General features: G+C 54.9%; 1 protein-coding gene across 1 annotated transcript; it reads right to left on the minus strand.

Annotated features, from left to right (window-relative positions):
• Nucleotides 1-76: 76 nt before the first annotated feature.
• Nucleotides 77-24,069, minus strand: VIL1 (villin 1). Its single transcript, XM_059168052.1, has 20 exons — nucleotides 23,935-24,069; nucleotides 18,976-19,061; nucleotides 18,574-18,648; nucleotides 17,538-17,734; nucleotides 16,110-16,218; nucleotides 15,825-15,935; nucleotides 14,225-14,427; nucleotides 14,025-14,103; nucleotides 13,754-13,852; nucleotides 12,931-13,084; nucleotides 12,281-12,381; nucleotides 12,056-12,193; nucleotides 11,296-11,454; nucleotides 10,198-10,377; nucleotides 9,551-9,696; nucleotides 8,482-8,626; nucleotides 7,825-8,013; nucleotides 5,381-5,449; nucleotides 4,166-4,306; nucleotides 77-397 (listed from the first exon to the last, which is right to left on the minus strand). The coding sequence occupies exons 2-20, from the start codon at nucleotides 19,048-19,050 to the stop codon at nucleotides 284-286; spliced, it is 2,484 nt and encodes an 827-aa protein (XP_059024035.1). The 5' UTR covers nucleotides 19,051-19,061; nucleotides 23,935-24,069; the 3' UTR covers nucleotides 77-283.
• Nucleotides 24,070-26,119: the final 2,050 nt, after the last annotated feature.

The raw sequence follows: 26,119 nt of genomic DNA on the forward strand, positions 1-26,119 counted from the left end.
GTCCTGTGGAGTGTTCGCTCTCTAAGAAGGGAGGCTCTAGAACAGGATGGTCAAGAGTGACATTACCACGCCAGAGTCGAAACAATGCAACCGACCGCCTGTTTAAGAGCTGAAATTGGGACGACAGTCTCTTTATGGAGGTACCACTCTGGAAGAGTAGAGAGGTTGCTCACAGGTAAAATTTCACTTCAAAATTAGTATAGGACTAATATACCAGTCATGAAAACAACAAAACTGCAAGCAAGGTAGGGAAGTGCTTGCCAACCACAACCGCTCCCACTTCTCAAAACAGGCCTTTTTCTTTCTTGAGGTTTTGTTGCTTCCATCGAGGGAGGGCAGAGAAGGCAGTGGGTGTCATCCCAAAGGCCTTGGTGAAATCCTCGATGGACAGGTGTGCCTAGAAGAAGAGAGGAACCAGAGAGCAACAGTCACATTCCCCACTTCAGGGTTCACAGGCGAGTCCTGTAGGTGTGGCAGAGCAATCACCTGAAGGACAGGGCAGGTAATGTCGGGAGACCCGGGGAAGAGACGGGGAGAAGCCAGGTGGTATGCTGAGGTCCAAGAAGTGTGATCCCTTAATGTGGAACATGATCAGCATGAAATAGACTGAGCTCCAAGAGCACCCTAGCTCTGCAAAGGGAATTGGGACATTTGGCTTCACTTGGCTAGGGAATTAACTAGCTTTGAGAACGTCTTAGTTTTCCTCTCTTTGAGAAAAATCTTAAAGGCCAGTGTTTGCTTCTCTGTAATGCTTTTACGGGGATAAAAACAGTATGACTCATGAAAGGGTACAGGAAACAAGGTATCTTGTTCATCTGTCTTTACTCAGTAAACAGTGACCCTAAGCGAGAGGATCCTTCTTCCTTTCAGTCTGGCCCACAGGGTAAGCTGATGAGCCAGGAAGGGAATCTGCCCAGGTCTGAATGTTGGAGACCCAGTTGCTGTCACCACAGGAAGGACACCCAGCTCTGCTAGTGAGAACCATGACCCTTGGGAGGGGCTGGCCCTCCTGGGCCCTGCCTTCCTGGGGATCTTGGGAGCAGGCTGGCCACCCCAGCACCCACCCAGCACCGCGGGCCCAGCAAACAGCAGCCTAGCTAGCGTGCAGATACAGCTATGGCACTTGGAAAAACCCCTGTCCATTCTGAGCAGAAAACAAAATATTTGGGTGATTTCTACCAGCTTCTCCCATCCTATGAATGATACAGAAGCTTGGCTAGCACAATTCTACCTTTTTACTCTTGACTTAGAGATCAGGACTGGAAGACAGCTTTCTAAGCCAGGAGTCTGTATCTTTCTCCATTAGATGAGGGGAGTGCCTGACATGACCTTAGCCCCCCAACAGGTGATACTGCTTCAGGCAAGCCAGGTATCCTCAAGGCACACTCAACGTGAGAACCGCAAACTGAAACTGCACCCAAGAGCATCTCCCGGCCTTCATCTCTGCTCCCCAGGCACCAAGAAGCTGGTTAGAACGGTGGGTTTCTTTTCAATGCGAGCCCCCACTCCCGCCACCCCAGGACAGTGTTTGATCCAGTCCTGCAGAGAGCCCGTAACTGAACAGCTCAGACAACCTCTGTAGGTGGACTTCAAGTTCGGTCTTTAGGTTTGCCTCCCCTCCCCCAATTCTGTCCTCAAGTCCACTGAGAGCCCTGCCCACTGCCCCAGGCAGAGGGAAAAAGAGGAAGGGGGAGGGGCTTGGGCACCAGTGGGTGGGGAAGAGCTGACTGCCCTAAACCAGTTTGTAGCAGAGCCTGGGCCCAGGTCCCTCACAGCTGAGGCCGAGGGCTGTCTCAGGCCCCCGCCAGGCTGGCTCCATAGCTTGGCGGAGACTTCTGGACTCTGACCCGAAAGGTGGATAGCAGGAACTGCCCATCCCAGTGGACTTGTATCTTTCCTCTTGTCCTACTCTTGGACTCTGTGGTCCTGCCAGCTGATTACTGGCCTCACCCATACCCACATCCGCCTGTCTGTGGTTTACTCACTGGTACTCAAACACCCAGATTATCCTCTTGCTACTGCCCGCAGCCAGACCCAGCACCCCACCGTTTCCTGTCGCTGGCTCCCCTTCCGAGTCTGGAGCTCTGGAGCGCCAGAGAGGTCTGAAGACCCCTCCAACTCTCTCCACTTTACATTGACCGACAGCTCTCCCAAAAGAACGTACTGGGGCGCCTGGGTGGCGCCGTCAGTTCAGCATCCGACTCTTGGTTCTGGCTCAGGTCATGATCTCAGGGTCTGGAGATCAAGCCCCATTCCTTGGGCTTCACTCTAGAAGAGGAGTCTCTCGGGATTCCCTTCCCTTCCCCTCTGCCCATCCCCACCCTTGCACCTATGCTCGCTTGCTCTCTTTCTCTCTCTCAAATAATGAATCTCTTAAAAAAAAAAAAAAATCAGCAACAGACTACTGACTTTTTTAAAAGGATCTTAGATTTTGTAGACTGTCTACCATGATGGGGTTGTCTCAATTCTGTTGGTCCCGGTCAGAATTCACCATCCGTTCAGCCTCCTCTCAGTCACCTGGTTCAATGACACTGGCTGCACCGCCTTTTAGAAACACATCATGCCACGTGACATGATGGGAGCAGCAGGACTCTGAGGACCGGGCTCTGGCTCTGCCTCGGCTGCCCCATAGCTATGTCAGTCGCATCAGGCCAGTCACTCGCCCTCCCTCCAGTTTTCCCAGGCAGTCATTAACAGCTTACATTTATGGAGCACTTTCCACGTACGAGGTGCTGGGCAAACAATATTCACAGCATCACTGTTACAAAAAGTATGTAGGGATCATCCCCACATTCCGGCGAGGACACAGATGGGTCCATCTGGGAGAGAATGCGTGAACATGGCCGCCAAGGGGAAGGGCAGGACACAGATGCTCTGGGAACAATACACTTAAACATATACGAAGCCCAAACCCTTAACAGACTTGTTGGAGAAATCGGGCATCTCTCTCCTACAGATTCCTTAATTCATTAGCAAGATTTCTTTATGGTTTATCATACCCAGAGAGCACATTGTCTCTCCATCCCCCCGTGAAGCTAGATTTGTCCCCCATTTTGGATTTTCCTATAGTGGGAGTGAATATTGGAAATGGGTGTGTAACAAGCTCTCTTCTTGCCACATTCTCTCTGCACGAGGGACACACGTGGGTCTGCAGCTGCAGCCACCGGGAGGACTGCGCGCTGGCGGGTCTCTGCCCCGGCAGGTCTCTGAGTAGCCTGGGGACCAAATATGCCTCACCCCGGATGTCCCCGCGTACCTCAAATGGCATGGCTACCAACAAACTCACGGTCGTTCCCCTCGAAGCTCAGTCTGACCCCGGGTCTCTTTATCTCCAAAAATGATGCCCTTACCTCCTCCCCCACCCACACACCCTTCATCCAGTGTCATTGACTTGACCTAAAATTCCTCTAAACCATCCCCTTTCCTCTACTCCCCCAGATACCACCTACCTATTCTAGATTACTTAAAAATAAAAACTTTATTATTTTTTTGTTAAGTTTTTTAAAACTTTTTAAAAGTACTCTCAGCACCCAACATGGGGCTCGAACTGACAACCCCACGCTCAAGAGTCACACGTCCTACCAACGGAGCCAGCCTGGGGCCCCTATCATGGCCTTTTAAAGGCATAAACCGACCGCCGCTCCCGCCGTACCCCTGCTTCGACCATAACGGCTCCTGTCCACTTTCAGGACAGACACCTCGTTCCCTAACAGGGTGTAGCAGACCCTGCTCCATTAGGCCCCCGGCCCTCAGCCTGCTGCTCTCTGGCCCCGCACACCACAGCCACGCTGGCCTCTGTGCTCATTCCCTGCCTCCGGGCTCCACCCACACTGCCCCCTTCTCCGGGAATAATCCATTTTGCCTGAATAGTTCCTGGTCACCTTTCAGAAGGAAACCTCCGACTAAGTCAGCTTCCTTCTAGAAAAACCCTTCACCACACCTGTACTTCACCCTTGTGGCACTTACCATCACTGAAATGAAACCATAGTGTAATCGGGGTCCTTTGAACCCACTGTCCCCACTGAGAAGTCGCCTCACGGGAAGGAGGGGACCAGATGTGTTCTGTTTCCCAGCACATCCCCAGCACCTACTCACCTAACCAACGTCAGTGTTGTCCAGCCCACGGCCCGCCAGCTCTCTCCACCCCCCCCAGAGGCCCACCTACCTCCTTCCTGCTGGGGTCCACCCCCTCGGGGAGCTCCTCCACAGGCTTGTTCACCAACTGCTCCAGGGGAAAGATGGGTAGAGGCCCAGAAACGAGGTTGCTGTTCACATCGAATGTGTCCAGCTTAGAGCTGGTGATCTCCTAGGGAAGAAAAGGAAACCACTGGTTCGTTCTGCGGGTTTGGGGCTCCCTCCCAGGCTGCCTTTTTTCTCCAGAATCAGCACTGATTCTAGGGCATCTCCTTCGAGAAGCCTTCCGTACCTGCCCCCACCTGCCCATACACACACTCCTCAGAGCACAACACCTGCTTGACCTGTGAGCTACAATTTGGTGGTTTGTATCCAACCAGAGCCAGTGGGTCCGAGATGATTATTTTGTTCTATGACTTATGAACTTCTCTCCATGGCTTCCCACAGATGTTCAAGGTCCACCTTGGACGTTTATGACCGTCTTTCTCTTATCTGTTATGACACTGTCATCAGTGAATTCCTCCAGCCTTGCCCTTTCTGTCCATGCTTTCCTGCCTGCACCATCGGCCCAGTGAAAAGGGTGTATGGGCCACACGGGGTGCTCAGCCTGTGGGTGGGGCCCAGGAAGCAGCCTTATCGGCTGATGACCCCACGTGCTTGTGAAACTGTGTTCAGGACACATTTCTACAGAGTCTGCTTGGGGCTCCCTCTCCTGCAAGCCTGTGAACTTCCCAAAGGAAAGGTTTTGCTTTCAGAGTCCCATAACCCTGCACCCATGGGCTCAGTGCTGTTCTGGTCACTAATTGAGAGACCACAGTTTGCCCCTGGAGAAAGGGCCCCAGGGGTGACCACAGCAGACAAATCATTCTTTCTCGAAGTGGACGAACTGTGTCAAATCCCCTTAGCTCTTCGTTTAAAACAGGCATAATCCCGGGCTCAGCCTGATTCCACGCACCAGAACTGGGGGGACTGAGCGGGACTTAGGGATCCGCGTTTTAACCGGTTGTCCCCACCTCGCTCCTGGCTCCCATCACCCGGACACAGGCTTTCTTATGCATGCTCAGACTAGCACACAGAGCAGAAGAAACAGCTGGAGGCCTTGAAGTTCAACAGGGAGAAGCACTTCTCTGAGTCGGTGGGGGTGAAGGGACCCCGCGAAAAGGGAAGCCCAGGGCCCAGCTGTCTTTTCTGGAACTTTCTCAGCTCCCACAGGGTTGTGTCAGTTAGCTTCCTGCCCCGTACTCACCACAGTGATCTCACCCCAGTCCCCGGAGTTTCCAAGCTCCGCCTTCAAGTCCTCATAGGATTTGGTGTTCTGCACGGAAACCCAATTACAAGTTAGACCCGGCTCTCAGCAGAGGGCATGGCAGAATTTTCTTCCTTTCAAGGGGTTGAAAGAAGGTTGGCCTCAGGCCTGGGGGTGGGAAGGGGCTGAGGGGGGCTCAGGTGGGGACTGGGGCAGGGACCCTGAAAAAGGAGGCTGAATGATGAGGGTGGGGACCCACGGGGGTGAGAGTCAGGAAGACCCTGCTCGGCCGCACGCAAGGACGGAGTCCGCCTTCAGAGGCATGTGCAGCCTGGAGACGCTGCCTCCGCCGAGGAGGCTCTGGGGAACACAGGGGCGGCCTGGGGAACGGGGGGCTCCTCCCAGAGCCTAGAGGAGTCCCTGCTGCAGAGGGCTGAAGGGAGTCGGAGGAACCCTGGTTCCATGAGGAACCGCATGTCCCTATATGTCCAGGGCCTCCCCAAGCATGGCGCTCGGCCAGCGAGGGAAACCAGCACAGACTGGAGGGGAGGGAAGGGCGGCCAGAACTTGGGCCCAGGGACCCTTAGAGGAATTTAAGAAGCTCTGGCAGTTAGATTTGCAGCCTGGAGACTTGTTTAATCTATACTCAAGACTTAATCCAGCCCCTCAAGCCCTGAATAAATGCTTTCAAAAAATGCATTTGAGGAAATTCATCTAAGCTCTAATTCCCTCAAATCATCCATTAGGCACTTTCGTGCACCCAAAGCCACCTTTGGCCTTCCTCCTTCCTGCAGAAAACTCGCACGGGCTGCCGCCTTGATGACCTGCCCTCTGCTTCTGTCCAGGGCCAGTTCAGGAGAACCGTGTGGAAGTCTCACTCACTGTCCCTCAGGTAAGGTCCACATGTATGGCCCACTTTGCTTAGAAGCAGGTGCCAGGGAGACACTCGTCTGTCCTTTAGAACTGACGTGCGTCATCCCCCTCTGCCTTGAGGATCCACCAACACTGTCCCGAAGAAGTTTCTACAACGATGGAAATGTTCTTTCTCTGACCTGGGGCCACTAGCCCATAGGGAACAACGATGTACTTAGCTTGGGGCTTGTGAAAATTGAATCTTTAATTTTAGCTTTATTTATTTAAAGATTTTATTTATTTATTTAAAGATTTTATTTATTTATTTGAGAGAGAGACAGGGAGAGAGAGCATGAGTGAGGAGAAGGTCAGAAGGAGAAGCAGATTCCCCGTGGAGCTGGGAGCCTGATGTGGGACTTGATTCTGGGACTCCGGGATCATGACCTGAGCTGAAGGCAGTTGTCCAACCGAGCCACCCAGGCGTCCCAAAAGATTTTATTTATTTATTTGGCAGAGAGACGGCGAGAGAGGGAGCATAAGCAGGGGGAGTGGGAGAAGGAGAAGCGGGCTCCCCGCCGAGCAGGGAGCCTGATGCAGGGCTCGATCCCAGGACACTGGGATCATGACTTGAGCCAAAGGCAGATACTTAACAACTGAGCCATCCAGGTGCCCCATTTTGTTTAACTCTAGTTAATTTAAGTTCAAGTGGTCAGTACAGCTCTTAACAAGAATATCCATCAGCTTTGAGCTACATCCAGTGCTCCGGAAAGGCACAGTCATGAGCCTGGGTTTTTGATAGACTTTTTTTTTTTAATAAATTTTTATAAAATAAGCATTTATTTATTTATTTGGATATTTATTTATTTTATAAAATAAATATTTAATTATTTGGCAGAGAGAGAGGAATCACAAGTAGGCGGAGAGGCAGGCAGAGATTGAGAAAATGAAGCAGGCTCCCTGCTGAGCAGAGAGCCCAATGTGGGGCTCTCAATCCCAGGACCCTGGGATCATGACTGAGACCCAAGGCAGAGGCTTTAACCCCCTCAGCTGCCCAGGCACCCACGAGCCCGGTTTGTTTTTTTGCTTTTTCTTTTGTTTTTTTTAAAGGATCATGAAGTTTGATTTACAACTTTTATTTAAGTTTGGTACATTTTTTTAAAGGTTTTATTTATTTATTTGTCAGAGAGAGAAAGAGAGAGCACAGGCAGGCAGAGTGGCAGCAGAGGCAGAGGGAGAAGCAGGCTCCCTGCCGAGTAAGGACCCTGATGTGGGACTCGATCCCAGGACGCTGGGATCATGACCTGAGCTGAAGGCAGCCGCTTAACCAACTGAGCCACGTAGGCATCCCGAGCCTGGGTTTTTGATCGATTTCCTTCCCTCTTCCCTCACCAGAGGGCTTCATGGACTTAACACAGTCTGCCTTTTTATTTGAGGCCCCCTCAGACCCTTTTAAAAAATCTACCACTGGTCGTCTATCACAACGAATAGAAGAGCCCAGAAGTCTGCCCTGCCCTTGGGGTGTGCCGTGAGCAGCCTCCTGGAGAAGATCCTGCTGGGCTAGAAGGATTTGGGGTTGGGGAGTAGCCACTCACATTCCACTTGAAGGGATCCCACGCCAGGAACCAGCCTGTGAAGGTGGGGGGTTCATGTCCCTGCTTCACCACAATGATGGGGGTCTCGGGGTCACGGCCGCTGGGATGGGTCTTGAGGTACTCCTGGGCCGTGATGGCTGCGGCTTTCTTCTCCTCCTCGTTGGCATGCTTCCCAATCCAGAAGAAGACCTGTGGGGAACCCAGAGTTCCGGCAGGCCTTCCCGTGCTCCCTGGCCCACCACGCTCCACCTCGTTTCCGCCAGGCTCCAGTGACCGATAATGAAGCTTAGTGACCTTGGGCAGACCCCATCTGGCCTTGACTTTGCGTCTGGGACATGAAGAAGGTGGACAGATGCCCTCTACTTGGAGACGCTACCAGTGCGGGACTCCTGACCTCTCTAGAGCCTCAGACCCTTAAAAACATGCTTCTGCCATGGGAAAGAAACGGGGCTTTGCGAAAATACGCTGCACATAAAGCCAATGACAACTTCTCTCTACCTGCCTCCTTCTTCCTTAGGCTCTGGTTGTCCTGGATACTACTCCCAGGACGAATGAGGGAGCCAAGAGAAGGCCAACCTTACCTGTCCATAAAGTCACTATTTCTTGGCCCTGGGGCTTGAGCTGGTGGGAAGGGAGGGCCCCAGGCCTCGACTGTACCTGGTCCCAGACATCGAGCAGGAACACATCCTCCTCTTCCAAGTCATCCTGATTGAAGTCAGGGATTTCCGTGGCCAGGAAGCGCCCAGTCTGGTTGGAACATTCAAAGAGCCGGGGGGTGATGGCAAGAGTCTCCTCCTTCAGCCTGCGGGATGCAGAGGAAATTGTGGCAGCAGGAGGAAGGTGTGGAGAGGAAGAACGGAGGACACAGAACTCCGACGCAGAAGGCCCAGCTTCTAGGAAAATGCTCTTTTTTCTGATCACGCGAAAAAGCGGCCCCCTCCTCACACGGGAGTCCGACAGCGCTCTGAGGGAGAAATCCCACGGCCTTTCCAGGAGGTGCGTTCCCGGGGCTTTCTGCAGGACAGAAAGTTGGGAAGTCCTGCTATCTTCCTTCTAGGCCTCGTCCTGCCACCGCAGGAATGACCTTTTGCTTCTGGGTGGGGGAATAGTGGACCCTGCGTATTCTTTAGAAAAACACCTGCAAAGAGTGTTTCCGGCTGGGGCTTCACAGCATCCAGGTCCTGTGTCAGGACTAAAGAGTGAGGTTCTGGCAGATTTCTGCAAGGGCAACCCCTGGCCTTCTCTTTGAGTTGCTTCCTAGCTGGTGAACACCATTTGCCAAGAAACTGCCCTCCCTGCCCCTGCACCGTCCCCCAGGCACGCCGGCACAGACACAGCCCCTGAGGGCCCAATGGGTTGTCCCTTCTTCCTTCATCTTGTAGCCCTGGGGACCTGGTACACAGAGTCCTCAGTCCATGCCCACTGCAGGCTCTGGGCCAAGGCATGGAGGTGCTGGGAGGCTCCCCAGCCGCAGAAGGCAAGCTGGTGGGGCACCTGGTGGTGGCTCAGTGGGTTAAAGCCTCTGCCTTTGGCTCAGGTCATGATCCCAGGGTCCTGGGATCGAGCCCCGCATGGGGCTCTCTGCTCAGCGGGGAGCCTGCTTCCCTTCCTCTCTCTCTGTCTGTCTCTCTGTCTGTTTGTGATCTCTGTCTGTCAAATAAATAAATAAAATCTTTAAAAAAAAAATAAAAAGAGCAAGCTGGAAGCAGAGACACCCCATAGTTACCTCTTGGTGCTGGCGTAGGGAGCCTTTCCACCCAGGGCTACCCAGAAGCTGGCCGGCTCCTGTCCCTCCACCACCACTTGCTTCTCTGTTCTGGAGATGTTGTCCGAAACCATCTTAGCCATCTCGCGCTCATCCCCGCTACAGCCCTGGGGAAAGGGGGTCAGCTGTGTTGGGGGAGACCATCTCTACGGCCACAGCTAACCCCCGCTTCCACCATGTTTACTGGCCAGAACTCTTGGGTCCAAGAGGGCCCCTCCCGCCCGGATCAGGACCCCAAGCACACCCTTCCTCTGTCCTTGACACTCCATAGCACGGCAGAGGGGACAGGAGTCTGCGCTCTCCTTTCAGGGCAAGAGAAGACATCCAAGCAGCTGAGATCCAAGGAGAGAAAGTGACAGGTATGGGGATAATGGAGAGGGCCCCAGACACAAAGACAGACCAGCACTGGGACAGACCGGGGTAGCTGAGACAAACAGAATGAGAGAGACTGAACTAGGCATAGAGGCAGTGAATGTGAGAGGGGATGGAGACTGGCTCAGGGCAGCTGGGAAATGAGCCAGAAGGACCTACAGGCCAGGGGCTCCCCGAGGACTGGGGACCCCCTAAGGCCCACTTGGCGATGAGAGGCCCCCAGGCCCTGCACGCACCTTCCCGCACCACAGGTAGCAGCAGGACTGGGTCTTAAGGATGAAGACGTCGTTGGAGTTGAGGGAGCTGGCCCGGGGTTGGATCTCAAAGGCCTTGGTGTTGTTGGCGCTGGTTCCCTGCACCTGGAACAGCCGGGTGGAGGGCACTGGCTCCAGCTGGTTGGCCCTCGAGGTGCCTCCCTGCAGAAAGAGTGGTGGCAGCAACTTAGTACAGACCATGGATGATTCTGGAGAGAGGCACGGAGAACAGAGTGGAGGAGAGGCTGGGTGGGGTGTGGTTGCACCCAGATCCTCTGCTGCATCATCCCCAGACTAGCCTTTCCAAATGGTCACAGCACTCCCCTGCTCAGATACCTTCAGTGGCTCCCCATTGCTTATAGGCTAGAACCAGCTCAACACTGCCCTCCCAGACTCACTCTGCTCTCTCCAGACCCTCCTGTTTAGCTCGGCCGGGCTTCTCCCTGATCTGTGTCATGGATCCCCCCCTTTGGGCCCTCATTTTACCTCTGCCAAGCACCTCAACTCTGACCCTCATGTCAAGAGCCCCTCCAAACCCCACTTCGGGCTCAGGCTCCAACTCCCTGCCTGCCCCAGATTATTATATTTCCACTCCTCATTGAACCACATGGTGCCTCTGGCTGTCCTCAACTCTCCCAACAAGACTGGCAACAGGAACACAGGCCTTCCCCAGCCCCAGCACCTTGCAGACAGCTGCAGGCTCCTGGGCCCTCGAGAAACAGCTGATTTCTTAAATGAGCGCCAATGTCTGCTCCATTCCTTTGGAAGGCACCGATGCCCTTGGGACACTCACTGTGGTGTCTTTGTCATGCAGAGGACTGGGTGTGGGTGGAGGGGGGTGTAGACAGAAACCGGACTTGCCCACGCTGGGCATTCCTGTTGCATACTGGTTCCTATGGTGTGGTGGTTTCTACTAACAGTTCCACCTGGGGGACGGGGCCTCACACAGTCCTGCCCGTGGAGGATGAGCTTCACCCCTGGACACCCCCCGCCCCCAACCCAGGCCTCCTGCCCCATCTCCTGATGCCCACCGCGCCGCAATCGTGGGTCCTCCCAAGCGCCACGGGCCAGCAGCCACACCTGGTAGACCACCATTCGTCCCTTGAAGATGGCCAAGAGGTGCGGTGGCTCCTTGCCCATCGGGACCCGGATCTGGACCGGTTCGTTGTTGTACTTCTGGTCCAGGATGACGGCTTGATAAGCAGACGCTGCTATTTCATCCTGGCTGGCCTGGCTACCCTGGGGACAAGCATGATGGAAGCTGGGGAGACGCAGTCAGCCCTAGTCCTGAGCCCGTCCCTGGCTGCAGCTAACTCCATCCCTGATTCTCACCTGGCCCTAAACCCAACTGTCTGCCCCACCAAAGAGCGCCCTGAACATAGCCCACCCAACATGACCCAGACCCATTTGATCCCAGCCCCACACCTAATCCTTTCCCAGCCCCCCCGCCAACCCTAGCTCACCTGCTACCCAGCCCTTAACCCCAGACCTCCTCCCCTTCTTACTCAGGGGAACACCAAGGCTACCATACCACTCCCTCCAGCACCCTAGCATCTCTCTGCGCACTCACATCTGGACCCAGAAACCCATGGTGCTTTGAGCAGAGGAAGGGAATTTCTGGAAACCATGGAAATCAGAAGGGAGACTCCAAGAACTCAGAGAAGGGTCAAGGGTTGTGAATGGGGGTACCCTGTGCCCATGGGATCTCATAGCCAAAGCACTCCCAAGATGGAAAAGGGTTGAGCTCCCCATCACTAGAGGTATTCAACTCAAAGGTGACGGCTGCTTGGAGTGGGAGCCGAGCTGGCCCTGGTCCAGACAGGGAAGGGTAGGACCTAACCTGCCAAATGTAGAGCAGGTAGTGCTTCTTCTCGCCGATCAGGTAGGTGTAGAGGAGCAGGTAGCAGTCACCCCCGTAGAAGTGGCCTAGCCACTTGGAATCCACTGGCACCAGCTCTAGATCCTCAATGCGCCACACCTGGGGCCATTGCCAGGCCAGTCAGAGGGCAGGGATGGGTTCTGCCAACCTCACCCCCCCAGCCCCGGCCTCCTGCCCTCTCCATACCTCCACCTCTCCACTCCCGTCGTCCACCATCTTCTGCTGGGCAGCCACCTGAGGCTGCACGTGCATGGATGTGGCATCAAACTTCACCTGCTCTACTTTGGCTGGAGTGGAGGGGGGGCATCAGGACACCAGCTGTCAGCAGCTGAGGTCCCCAGGGTCCTCACAACAGCCCTGAGTGATGGCTACAATTCTTAGATCTGTTTCACAGATGGGGAAGCCAAGGCTAGAGAGATAGGAGGTCTTCCCAAGGTCACAGAGCTAGAGAGTGGCAGTTACAATGCAAACCCCCGTCTCCCACCCCTGAGACTCAGGCTTCACCATGGCCTCCCTGAGGAGCCAGGAGAGAAACAGCCCTTTTATCTTCCTCCAGGGGCTTGAGCTTGCCTCCAGCAAATATTGTCTGGTGAGACACCGAGACGCTGTCTGGTTTCCAGGGAGACAACTCCATTCCAAAGGACAGACAGGTGCTTCTCAGCTCCCTTTTTGGGACAGCTGAGTTTACCCGTGTTCCCTCATGTCCCCACCCTATCGGGGGAGCCCAGAGCCAGGGGTGGTGGGGGAGAACATGGAAGGGGTATGTCTGGGAAGCAGACGAGAAGGCAGGTGCAGACACCCTCTGAGCCCCACTCCTGCCTTGGGCCGGTCCTCACCCACGGAGCCCAGGGTGTGGGTTTTGCCCAGGCCTGAAGTCTGGTTTGGCAGAGTCCACTTCTGGAAGAGCTGCTGAAAGATAGCCGACTCGGCCCCGTCATTCTGCACCTCCACCTGCGTGCTGGGCGGGTACTGCTTCGCTTTGATGAAGTTCTGGGAGGGAAAAGGGCTGGCTGGGGCTGTGTCCCTCTCTGAACCCCCACAGGCCCCCAAAAGCAAGCCACAGCCTAGCTCAAAACCAACCAGACCCAACCACAAACCTAGCTCCGGTTCCCAAGCCCAAACTTGAACCTTGCCCCAGTTCCAGTGCTGACCCCAAAGCTAAACCCTGTTCTGGTCCCAACACGAAAGCCCCAAAGAGATCCCAAACTTGACCCTACCTCAATTCTAACCCCAATCCCCAGCTGCCATCTCCAACCTTGAGCCCAACCCCCATTCTAATGCTGAGCCCAAGCCAGCTAGGGTTACTGCGTCTAGCCCTAATAATGACCCCAAACTCTGACTTAGACCCAGCCCCCTGGCCAACCCAGTCCCCTCTTGAAGAAAGGCCAGCCACCGTTTCTCCCTCCTTTCTCTGAACCAAATTGAGGTGGGAGCTCATATCCTGAGAGGGGGGCCCCCGGGTTGCCTGGATCCTTTCCCCCCACCCCCGGCATTCAGAGAACCCTCAAGACAGCTATGGAACTGACCCTTAGCATCCCAGCTGGGTCAGGCCCAGGGCTTTCCAAGGCCTCTGCCTGGTGCTACACCCAGTCTGACCCCACTTGCCACACCCTGCCGCGTCTGCTTCTGTTCCTACCCCTCCCGGACCCCCATGCCCACCAAGGCTTGGTTCATGGCTCCTGTCCGCTCCTGGGCGTTGGCATTCTTCCCCTTCCACACGTAGATCTTCAGTCCCCCCTGGTCCAGAATATAACAGTCCTGGTGGGGAGAGAGAGACGCCCCGTGGAAGCCCGAGCCTGCGGGCGGTGTCCAACCCCAGAGCTGCTGGGACCAAAGTGGCTCCAGCCACTGGCCATGATCCTGCTGGGGGGATTCCAGGCAGTGTGCAGGGGGATGGGAGCTGGGGCTGGGGGTCTCCACAATCTCTCACCTCGTGACTGAGCAGGTCCTGGGTGAGTGGCCTTGTGGCGACTTCTCTAACCACCAGCTTTCCCTCTGAGTCAGACACGCTGCAGGACGAAGGCACAGCCTTTGGTTGGGGGTTGGGGGTTGTGGGTGCGGGGGTCCCACAGCCCAGCCCCCAGAAGGATGCCCCGTGGCCACGAAGAGCCCAGCTAGGTACACACTCACTGGTACAACTTGAGGGCGGCCTTGACTGCGGGCTCCACCAAGTCGTCGGGCACCGCGGCCTTCAGGGACCCCCGCTGGCCCAGCACATGGTTCATGATCTCCATCAGCTTCGGGGACTCCGTCTCATTCTCCCCATCCACCACGCCCACGTAAGTCCGCCCACCCCGCTCCTGGTCTCGGATCTCCTTGGCCAAGGTCATGCCCTGCAGGGAGGGTCCAGTGACCCGTGAAGGCCCCAGTTGGGGTAGGGGGGGAGGCAGGCGGGAGGGGCTGTGGCTGCCCCCCCCAGCCGCGCCTGCAGAACCCAGCCCCCACTCCAGCACCCTGGGGACGAGGCATCTGTCCTGCCTGCACCCCCCCGTGAGGTCATCAAGTGAACCCCATTGGGGAAAGCAGGTTTCTTGTTGGCAGGAGGCTGTTTGGGGTGTACTTGCTGGGCCTTCCATTTTGACATTGAAATTTGTGATTTTTCTTCACAGCTGGGGACAAAAGAGGAAACCTGGATCTCAGGGGGCTCAGTCTCTTTGCCCCAGCATGAGCTTGCATGTGCACGGGCACACACACATGTGCATCTACACGGCCTCAAGTGTGCTCACACGCATGTGCACACATGCACACACACTCACACCCTGGCTCCCCCTTCTCAGTCCGATGGCCTCAGTCCCCAGCCCTTGTCCCGGGGCTTCCTCCTATTTCTGTCCCAGCAAAGCTCTTTGCTCTCTTCTCATTTTCCCAACTTCCATGATAACCCGTTTTAAGATGCCCCAAACTGAACTTGATTCCCCCGTCTGCCCCCGCCCACCCCAATCTGTGTCTCCTTTCCCATTTCGGTAAATGGGACTGCGTCCCCTCCATAGGACTCAAGCACAAGGCCTCTCCCTCCTCGGCCCCACGGGCCACACAGGTAAGGCCAGCGGATCCCCGCTTACTGTCCCAGGGGCCCTGCCACCTCTCCCATCCCCATCTTCACGCAGGTGGCTGCGGCTCCCTGACTGCCTGCAGCCCATCCATACCCCTACTTCCCCTCAGAAGTCAGGACAACCTTCAGAGCTCCTGGGCACCAGGAACAGACCCCAGCCCTCTCCTACGGCCTCCTGGCCACAGAACATGCCCCAGGAGCCAGAGCGAGACCTCTCTCTTCTCCCAGCTCCCTGCAATCGCCACCCTGCGCCCTCCCCGCCCCAGCCACTTCTCCCCTGCCTTAGGGCCTTCTCCGCCCCACCCCACCTTCTCCTGAAAGCCTTCCTAGAACCCCCAGTGCTGCACACACACTCCTCACTTCTCAGCTCCTCTTCCCACTCAAGGGCCGGCTGGAGGCCAACACCAGGGCTCAGCCTACCTCATTTACGCTTGGTACGGGGCCCACCCCGCAGCAGGGCCGTGTTACACCTCCTGGGTGAGCCACGGGAACGCATGCGAACCCCCCACGGAGACTCAGATCTACCTTTGAACACACTGTCCAGGGCAGTCAGCCACGAGGGGCCTGGGGTGTGGGGGGGTGGCAGAAGTCTAGTGAGTGTGGCCGGCAGGAGAGGCGCGGGTGCGTGGGACCCCGCAAAGGCAGAGCGCGGCTGGGGAGAGGGCTAGTGCTGGGGCTCACCCGGAGTCTCTCCATGCGGCTGCTCTCCGGCCCATTCCACTGGATGATAATCCTCCCCAGGTCCAGGAGAAAAACATCCCCGCAGTTGAAACTGTTCCAAGACACCTCCACCTGGAGGGCCACAGGACCCCTCCGCTCAGATACTTGGCCCAATCCACGGCTCTTCCCACCCCCACCTCCCATCCTCCCCCTCCCCCTGCCTACACCCTTCCTTGGCCTGTGCCCTCCGCCCAGGCTGGGAGGAGAGACAGGAGGTCCTGCCCCAGGGCCCTGGGCGATGCCCACCTCTCCGGCCACCACATTCCTCTTGCCCTTGACGTGCAGCAGCCTCCGGACCTCGTAGGAGTTGGTCTTCACCTGCTTCATGCCAGAAGCCACACCCCCCTTCCGGATCCTGAGAAGAGAAGGAGTTGACCCAAGGGAGGGAGTGGCTGGGAGGCGTGAGAGAGCCCAGGTGCTGGGGCTCAAGCAGCTGAGGGCGGGGCTCCAGATTAGGATGAGGGGCACAGGTGCCTACGTTGCCTGCTCTGAGGCTCTCCCTCTCCGGGGCATGAGAGTGCAAGGTCAGTGTTCCGCCTGCCTGTGCGTGCCTTCTTCAGCCTTCTTAAAGTTTGCGTCCTAGATGCCTCGCTCCCCATCCTATGTAGTTCCTGCCCCACAAAGAAGGGCAAACGGTGATGTGGATTTGTGGAAGGACAGGACAAGACTTGGAGGCTGGTGTGTGTGTGTGTGTGTGTGTGTGTGTGTGTGTGCTGCGGACTGAATTTTGTCTCCTCCCAAACTCCTTTGTTGAAGCCTTAAGCCCAGAGTGGTGGTATTCCGGGATGGGGCCCTTGGGAGGGGATAGATTTTGATGAAGTTTAGTAGGGGTCCTGAGGGTGGGGTCTCCGTGATGAGGTTAGTGCCTTTATGGGAAGAGACACTGGAGAGTTTGCTCACTGTCTTCACCATGGGAGGACACAGCGAGAAGGTGGCCGTCTGCAAGCCAGCAAGGGGGCTCTCACCAGCAACCCAATCACCTGACCACCTTGATCTTGGATCTCCCATCCTCCAGAACTATGAGAACATTAATTTCCTTTGTTTAAACTACTTATTCTGTGGTATTTTGTTAGGGCAGCCCAAGCAGACAAGAGAGCTGCCTGCTCCAGTGCCCGAAGGGGTGGGCTGTTGCTCTAAGTGTGGGAAGAAGAGGAGCAAGACAAAAGGGAGGGGTGGGGACTGTGGCTCAGCAGAGAGCTTCTGGCCTATCCTACTGGTCAGTAGCCACTTGATCTTGACTGCGTGTTTCCACAGGAAAAGCCCAGAGTCCAGAACTTTAGGCTTTTCAAGAAAAGCTAGCAATCGGAGTGTTTAGTGGAAAGTGCTGCTTTAGGGAACGGAGGAGCAAGTCAACTGCCCATGGGCCAGAAGGAAGATTTGCTGCGATGTCCTGGAAGGCCTCCTTTGGCACTGAGCTCTCCAGAATGTTCAAATAGGGGTTGATCTGCAAAAATTCATGGTGCACAGACTTTCACAACAGCCTCTGGGGCAGCTAAAGACACTCAGAGGGATAGACCAGGGACGGGGCAGCAGCAGAAATGGGAGTGGAGAAGCAGAAAGAGCAGAAGTCTCCAAAGGCCCATGGTAGGTCTCCCTCAGAGGCTCCCCGAAGGCCCCAGCTGGTCCCCTCCTGCGCACCGGCCCCTCCCTGCCCGCAGAGCCGCCCATCCGTACAGCAGGCCCTGTTTGAAGTAGCCTCGGAAGGCCTCGCTCTCGTTGCCCTGGACCTCACGGTGCTGGACGGCCCGGCCCTTCAGGAAGTCGTCCATCTGTGTGGTGTAGATGGCAGCTGCCCCTTGCTCATCCTGGGATGAGACCTGACCGATCCAGTAGTGGATGTCATAGGACAAGTTGCTGCCCGTCTTGTGGATCTAGGGAGGAGAGGGCATGCACAGTGTGCCCGAGGCCCTGGGCTCACAGGCCCGCCTGCTCACCGCCTCCCTGCTCTGCCAGGTTTCGCACACACATGGGTCCCAGGGGCGGGGGTGAGCTTGGCAGGCGGGGAAGCCGACGGGGCTGGTGGTCAGGAATCTGAAGGACCGCCCCCCGCCCCGCCACAGGCTCTCTGAGACCCTCGAGGTCTTGCTCCTCTCATCCTGGAAATAAGTTGGTTTCATGGAGCAGCATTTCCCAAGCTGAGGTGTGTGGAGGGTGGGGGTCAGAGGCCTGTGAGGCGATCTGGGGGGGGCGTACCAATGCATAGGAAAGGATTAAGTAGATATTCTAGAGCTACTTTCCTTTTAGTGACCTGGGACCCTGCCTTCCACTCATCATGATCATGATAGGGAGTTACATTTTTGAATAAGTGGATTTAAGTGTGAAAAGTGAGGCAATATAAGGACAAGTAGAAATGCCTTCAGTAGTACAGGTTGTAGCAAAAACCCTGAAAGTGAGACGAAGGGGACCGTGGATGTTGGAAATGTGGTAGAGTGACGTCCTACTGGCTCAGACGGTCCCCAGGGCTAGAAATTCAAAGTTCGCCTCTGCTGGGAGCTCAGGGAGCCAAGGGCAGGGAGAGCTGCCTCCATCTCTGACCCTGCAGGGCTACCAAAGGCCGGGGCCCCTCGGCACACCCGGGGAATGCTGGCTAGGGGTGAAGCCCAGCCAGTCCTCCACTCCCCCCACCCCCAGCCTCAAATTTCCTCCCTGATGCCACAGAGGCCTTTGCTCTCAGCTCAGCCTCTTCCGTGCCCGCCCCCCCACCACTCACAGCGAGGACTATGTAGCAGTCACCGTCGTAGAAGCTCCCGAAGGTGCTGGAAGGAACAGGCACCATCTTCATGGCCTAGGGAGAGGAGGGAGCTCAGAGGGGCCATCTTGGCACCCCCCCCCCCAGAACCCCTAGCTGCCCTGCTGCCCTTGACCGCAGGGAGAGCTGGGAGAGGCAGAGAACCAGCAGGAGGGGGGGCCTGAGGAAGCTGACCCCAGGAATGGATGTGACAGTGAGCGGAGGAAAAGGAGGATAGTAGGAGGAGGTCTGAGAAGAGAGGAAGACAGCCTTGGGGATAGGCACCAGGGGCTTGCACCCCAGGAAGGCAGAGTAACCTCAGGCTCCTCCCTTCCCTCAGTCCACCCCAGCCTGCAGAGCCCCAAGCACCGAGGCAGAGCTCACCTCAATCCTCCATATCTGCACCCCCGGGGTGGTGACGTTGAGGGAGTCTTTGACCTGGGCACTCAGTTTGGTCATGGCGAAGGAGCCTAGGGGATGGGGAGCAAGGGCTGAGAAGCTGGGAAGGTGCTTCTGGTGTGTCTGGCGCTGCCCTTCCAGCCCAGGCCTGGAGAGCTCCCGACAGCTCCAGAGGGAGGCCAGGGCTCATGGACTTGGGGAGGCGAGGGCTTGGCGCTCCACCCCCTCCCCCAGCTGGCTGAGGGCAGAGCCTCCAGTCTTCCCCCCAACCACACTCCGATCTTGCCACTCTTTTGCTCAAACCCCTACCTGACTCTCTATTACCTAACTGATTAAACCCCCACTCTTCAGCCTATCGTTCAAGGCCTTTCTTTAGCCCCAGTTTTTCTAATCCTTTGACTGGGAAAAAAAAATCATGCAGGCTTAAAGAAAAGGAAAGCAAAGAATAAATAAATAAGAGCCAAAAACGGTATTCACCCAAAAGAAAAAGCAGGTGTTCAAACAAAACTTGTATTTTGGATTCATAGCAGCTCTGTTTACAATAACCAAAAGGTAGAAACACCCAAATATCCATCAAAAAAAGATGGTGTATATGTATGTATATATATATATGGCTCTCCCACAATGGAATATTATATTGCCGTAAAAAGGAGTGAAGCACTAATACAGGCAGCAACACTAATGACCTTTGAGAACATTAGGCTTCGTGAAAGAAGCTGGACACAAAAGGCCATGTGCTGTGTGAGTCCCTTTATATGAACGACCCAGTACAGGCAAATCCATGCCCACAGCGAGTGGATCAGTGGCTGTCAGGGGCTGGAGGGAGGGGCAGAGGAGGGCCTGCTAGTGGGCATAGAGTTTCCATTCGGGATGATGAAAAAATTCTGGAACTAGACAGTGGCGCTGGTTGTAGCATACATCGTGAATGTCCTGAATGCCCCTGGACTGTGTCCATTAAGGTGGTCAAAATGATGAATCTTATGTGTATTTTACCATCATAGGAAAAAGTGTTTGCAGCAGTTTCATGCTCCTTCCTAGCTAGGTGCTTCCCAAACACCCCTTGGTCACTGTTGTGGTGGTGCTCAAGGTCTAGTCCCCACAAAGGCAGAGACCATATTGCTCAGTACTAAACCCCCGGCATCTAACACCATGTGTGTGCTTTGCAAAGTGGGTAAATGGATGGATGGATGGATGGATGGATGGATGGATGAGTGGATGGGTGGATGATGGATGGGAGGATGGATGGATGGATGGGTGGATGATGGATGGATGGATGGGTAGATGGATGATGGATGGGTGGATGGATGGATGGATGGATGGATTGGTGATGGATGGATGGATGGATGGATGGATGGGTGGATGGATGGATGGATGGATTGGTGATGGATGGATGGATGGATGGGAGGATGGATGATGGATGGGTGGATGGATGGATGGATGGGTGGATGGATGGGAGGATGGGTGGATGGATGGGAGGATGGATGGATGGATGGGTGGGTGGATGGATGATGGGTGGATGGATGGATGGATGGATGATGGATGGGTGGATGGATGATGGATGAGTGGATGGATGGATGATGGATGGATGGGTGTATGGATGGGTGGATGGATGGATGGGTGGATGGATGGATGGGTGATGGATGGATGGATGGGAGGATGGATGATGGATGGATGGATGGATGGATGGGTGGATGATGGATGGATGGATGGGTGGATGGATGATGGATGGGTAGATGGATGATGGATGGGTGGATGGATGATGGATGGATGGATGGGTGGGAGGATGGATGATGGATGGGTGGATGGATGATGGATGATGGATGGATGGGAGGATGGATGATGGATGGATGGATGGATGATGGATGATGGATGATGGATGGATGGATGGATGGATGGGTGGATGGGTGGATGAATGGTTGACAGAGTGAACTCTCCCTGTGTGAACCAGCCTTCACCTGCTGAGCTGAAAGAAACCTTCCTCCCCAAGCTTCTTTTATGGTATCTTTTATAGCTCATTCTGTTTTCACCTGTGGCTCTGTGCCCTGCTGCAGGGGCTCGCCAGAATCACCTACAGAGCTTTTAAACAATATCAGTGCTTTGATAATGCTCAGGTCTATCCCCAGGAACTCTGATTTAATTAGGCTGTGTGGGGCCAGGCAATGGGAACTTTATTTTCTGCCTTTTGGGAAGCGGGTCATGGGTGTTTTAAAAGCTTCCCAGAGAGGTGTGCCTGGGTGGCTCAGTCGGTTAAGGGTCCAACCTTGGTTGGGCCCAGGTCATGATCTCCCCCATGTTGGGCTCTATGCTCAGTGCAGAGTCTGCTTGAGATTCTCTCTCTCTTTCTCTCTCCCCCTCTCTCCTAACCCTCCCACTTGGCTGGTCTCTCTTTAAAATACACAGTAAAATCTTTAAAACAAAGACTTCCCAGAGACTCTGATATTAGCCAAGGTGGAGATCCGCTTGTCCCCCGTTACTCTCATCCCTGGTTTCCTGCCTTTCCCTATCAAGCCGAAGGTCACCCCCATTCCCCACCAAGCCCACCTCCCAGCCTGCCACAGCCTGTCACAGAGTTGCCCTCCAAGAAGACTCCTTGAAGTTTCCTTGGATTGATGACCTACGAATGAAAGGTCATGTGGCCCCAAGGGTCCGCCTTCACATGCTGACAGCCTAGAACTTCTCTATCTTATCTCTCATGGCACCTTGACTCTGAGTCACCTCTCAGAACAATGACCTGGTCCTTTACTGCTGGGAAACACCCTCTTCTGAGTCCTGAGGGGTGGGTGACTTCTCTCCCTGGCATTCTGGAGTTTGGCAAGGTCTCCCTGCCCAGCCTCTGATTAGCACCCCCTCTGGCAGCTCAGGGGACCAGGTCCAGTCACCAGCACTGTGTTTTTTGGAACCCCTGGTGCCTGGGTCCTGTCCAGTGCCCCTGTGGGCCATGGCCCCTCTCTGAGGCATTTCTCAACCCAAAGAGACCGCAGGCTCCCAGGACTCCTGGGCCAGTAGGACCAGTTTGGGTACAAAGGAGAAAAAGGTTTTCTGTGTTACTTCATTTTCCACCTTGGTCTACATCTTCCTTTCTCTGAGACAGACTCTTTGGCACTCCCTGGCTGAATGAACATGAGTCCCAGTTCTTCATCTAGGAATGGGGGGAGGGTCAGGTCAACTAGATGACCTCTAGGGACATGCTCTGATTCTAGGAATGAGCAGCAAGAGGAACTGACAGTAGACAGGAGGAGGCACTTCTTGCCCATCAGATGAGTGGAGATTTGGGGGAGCAGGGACTTGCATAAGCCTCCCTCCCTAGAGGAAAATCAGGATTTGGGACCTCCCACAGCCTGAACTGGAAAGGGGGAGCCTCCACTGGGTTGGGGGGGCAAGGGGATCCTGAGGGGGTGCGGCTCTGAGAGGTGAGCTCATGCCCTTCTGTCCACCTGAATGTTTCTTCAGCCTGCCCCCAACGCGCCCCCTGCTTCTCTCTGCTCACTCGCTGCCTTCTAGTGATGCTGGACTGCTTGCTTGCCTTGGTCCTCCCAGGTTGCTTCTCCCCCTCTGCCTATGTCCTTACCCCTGCTCTTCCCTTATCAAATGCCCTCCCCACTTTTCCTCACATGGCTAAATGCTATATGCTCCTCTAGACTCAGTTTATTTCTTATTTCTTCCAGGAGACCTTCCCAGAATTTTCAGGCTAGACCAAGGGCCCCTCCCGGGGGCTCCAAGACACCCTGGACCATGCCTCTCTTGACCCCTTGACCACATGGTGGTGAAAGGATCTGTTTCTAAGTCTGAGGTCTCCAAGGTCAAGGACCTAAACAGTGTCATCTGTGTAGCTCCCCAGCTCTTAGGACATAGTAGATGCTCAACAAATGTTCCCAGAGCTTAAAGTCAGAACGGTGAAATGGAAGGGGTGGACCACGCTGGAGCCCTATCGGGAGGTAGGGCACCTGCTCCCCCAGGTCCCATCTTCCCTTGCTTAACTGCCTCCCCATTGTCTTCAGTGTTCCAGCTTCAGAACTGTCGGGGAACTGTCACTGCTCTCAGTCCCCAATCATGCTCTTATGAGCTAGACACAGATGCGGCAGGCCCTAAAACCCAGGACAGCCTCCTGCTTCCCCAAGCCCAGGACAGTGGGGAGAGAGGACACACCCCAGCATCCCAGCCTGCAGATTCTGTCCCTTGCAGACCTGGGATGCCTTCACAGGCTTTCTGGGAAGGGGTGGACCAGATGTCCCAGGATTCTGGTCTGGACTTGGCTCCTACCTCCCCCCCTACCCACCCATTTTGGCCACCATGGCTGGTAAGGCCAGATGGTGGGTCCTGGTGGAGGGAGATGGGACAGAAGCTCATGCCTGGGGGCCAGGCATGGATCAGGGCCAAAAGGGCCCTGCCAGGCACCAGCCCCCTGCCTCTCTCTGCCTTTGTCCATTCAGTTCCTGACGGCTGTTACTCACAGCCGAGGTCCCAAGGGCGCCGAGGCCCCCACAGTGTCACGGGGAATGGCAGCACAAAGAAATAAATGGTTTTAGATAAAGAACCAATGGGCAGAGAAACGGGGTGGGGCAGGGGAAAGGGAGGCAGAGTGAGGTCAGGGTGCTGGTCCTGGTTTGCCCAGGAGTGTCCAAATTTTAAATCTCAAAGTCCTGTGTCTCCAGATTATCCCCATTCAGGGCAATGGGGATGGTTGGACACCTGAGGTGAAGCTAGCATCAGGTGCACCTCTGAATGAGCCATTGTCTAGAGTGGAAACTGAAAAATTCTTTCATTGGAGGCCCAGGAAGCCGCAGCGTGCTTCCTGCTCTTTCCAGACGCTCCTGAAAGCCGAGCCGCTCCCTCACCTCCGCTCCAAGGTGCTAAGGAGGCCCTACATTGCCAGGGAGACGCCAGGACCCCTGTCCTGTCGTCTCCCACAGCCTGCTGTCCCAGTGTCCCACAGGGTTGCCTTACCTGTCCAGGGGAGGCAGCTGCCACCTGGGAGGTCTCAGGGAGTTGTGGCAAGCTGGCTGCAGGAGAGCGACCTTTGTCCCCACCACCCCCCCTCCTCTAGGAACTGCCTTCACCATATAAGGGAAGATAGGGCCCCAGAGAGAGAGAGAGAGAGAGAGAGAGAATGGGTGAGGGGGTGGGGAGGCAGGTGTCCGCCAGGTCCCTGGGAGCTGGTGGAGCCCAGCGACAGCTTGACAGCCAGAGCCAACAGGCCCCACCCTTGGCTGGGCGTGAGCAAGCTTCCAGGAATAGGGTACGTTTCTGCCCAGGGCTCATGGCCTCACTGCGCGTGGCTGGCATGAGTGGCTAGGGAAGGCAGGGGAGCCTGGACCCTTCCTCCTCCCAGCGCAGATGAGGGGGCTCAGTAGTCCTCCCTCATTCCCTGGGAAAAAGGCTCCTAGGGCAGGTCTTAGGGAGGAAGGGCCAGGGATTCACACCGGTGACCCCTCCGAAATGGAAGGGACCCTGGCGCTGGTACAGGTCTCCTTCACTCGGCGTGCCACTTACTCAGAGGGTGCATGGGTGCTCTTCTTGCCCACCCCCTTCCGGGGCACTGACTCCACCTGGCGTCCTTATTAGCTGCCATAAATCAGTGCCTTTGGACTCTGCCACTTTCTCCCAGAAGCCAAGGCTTCCATTTCCAAGCCCCAATCCTTACTGATGACCGGAAACCAGGGCAGTCTTTTGGGGGTGGGTCTTTTCTCTGAAGTCCGCAAAAGCAGACAAATCAGCACCTTGAGCAGCAGCCCTCAACCCTCACCTGTGCAGAAATCCTCCTGTCTCCTCCAAACGCTGGTGCTCTGGAGGGCAGAGATGGAGTGGGTGGGGTGAGGGCAGCCTCTCCTCCAGACCGCAGATTCCCCAGAGTTCTGGAGGCCAAGTGCAGGTGTGTGTGCACGCTCACCAACAGTCGGCAAAGAGGAGAAAACATGCGGCAGGTGCTACTTTGCTTTTTAAAAGAACATCTTCTTTCTTGCATGAAAAGAAGTCTAGGGACGCCTGGGTGGCTCCGTGGGGCAAGCATCTACCTTTAATTCAGGTCATGATCCCGGGGTCCTAAGATGGAGCCCTGCATGGGTCTCCCTGCTCAATGGGAGTCTGTTTTGCCCTCTCCCTCTGCCCCTCCCCTTGCTCTTGCTCTTTCTGTCTCTCTCTGAAATAAATAAATATAGATAGATAGATAAATAAATAAAATCATTTTAAAAAGGAGTCTATATTCATTCAATTATGCAGACAGGCAAAAAGGAAAGGAAAAACTCATTGACAAGTTCACTACAGAGGTAATCTACAAATAAATCGGTGATTTATTGTGGTGTATCTCTTTCAAGTGATTTATTTTTGATGATTTCTTTCAAGTACATATGCTGTGAGTGTGTACACTATGTATCTAATATCTATTTTTCGGGGCGCCTGGGTGGCTCAGTGGGTTAAGCCACTGCCTTCGGCTCAGGTCATGATCTTGGGGTCCTGGGATCAAGTCCCGCATCGGGCTCTCTGCTCTGCGGGGAGCTTGCTTCCTCCTCTCTGTCTCTGTCTACCTCTCTGCCTACTTGTGATCTCTCTCTGTCAAATAAATAAATAAAATCTTTAAAAAAAAAATAAAAAAAAAATAATATCTATTTTTCTACCTATCCTTTTTATGGTGACATTATATGTTACTTCCCGACGGCATTTTAATTGTCTCACGATAGCCCATTAGACAGAGAGCATAGTTTATATAACCAATAGTTCATTATCGGACTTCCAAATTATATCGGTTTGTTTGATACTACAAAGAATGTCGTGGTATTTTTATTGCTGAATCTTTTTTCTTATTTTCTGGATTTTTTTTATCTACTTGAGAGAGAGAGTGAGCACAGGCAGAGGGGAGGGGCAGTGGGAGAGGGAGAAGCCTGCTCCTCGCTGAGCAGGGAGCCCAAGGTCACGATCCAGGACCCTGGGACCATGACCTGAGCTAAAGGCAAATGCTTAACCAACTGAGGCAGCCAGGCACCCCTTTACTGCTAAATCCTTGCCATTAGCTTGCATCCCTTCTTACTTCTTTGGGATGAACTCTTAAAATTGGAATTGTAGGATCAAGGACGTCAACAGGCAAATCGGTCTCTGAAAAAGTCACATTAATTTCTTGTATGACCCGCAGCCCAGA

The sequence above is a fragment of the Mustela lutreola genome, chromosome 3, assembly GCF_030435805.1.
Source record: "Mustela lutreola isolate mMusLut2 chromosome 3, mMusLut2.pri, whole genome shotgun sequence".
Classification (NCBI taxonomy): domain Eukaryota; kingdom Metazoa; phylum Chordata; class Mammalia; order Carnivora; family Mustelidae; genus Mustela; species Mustela lutreola.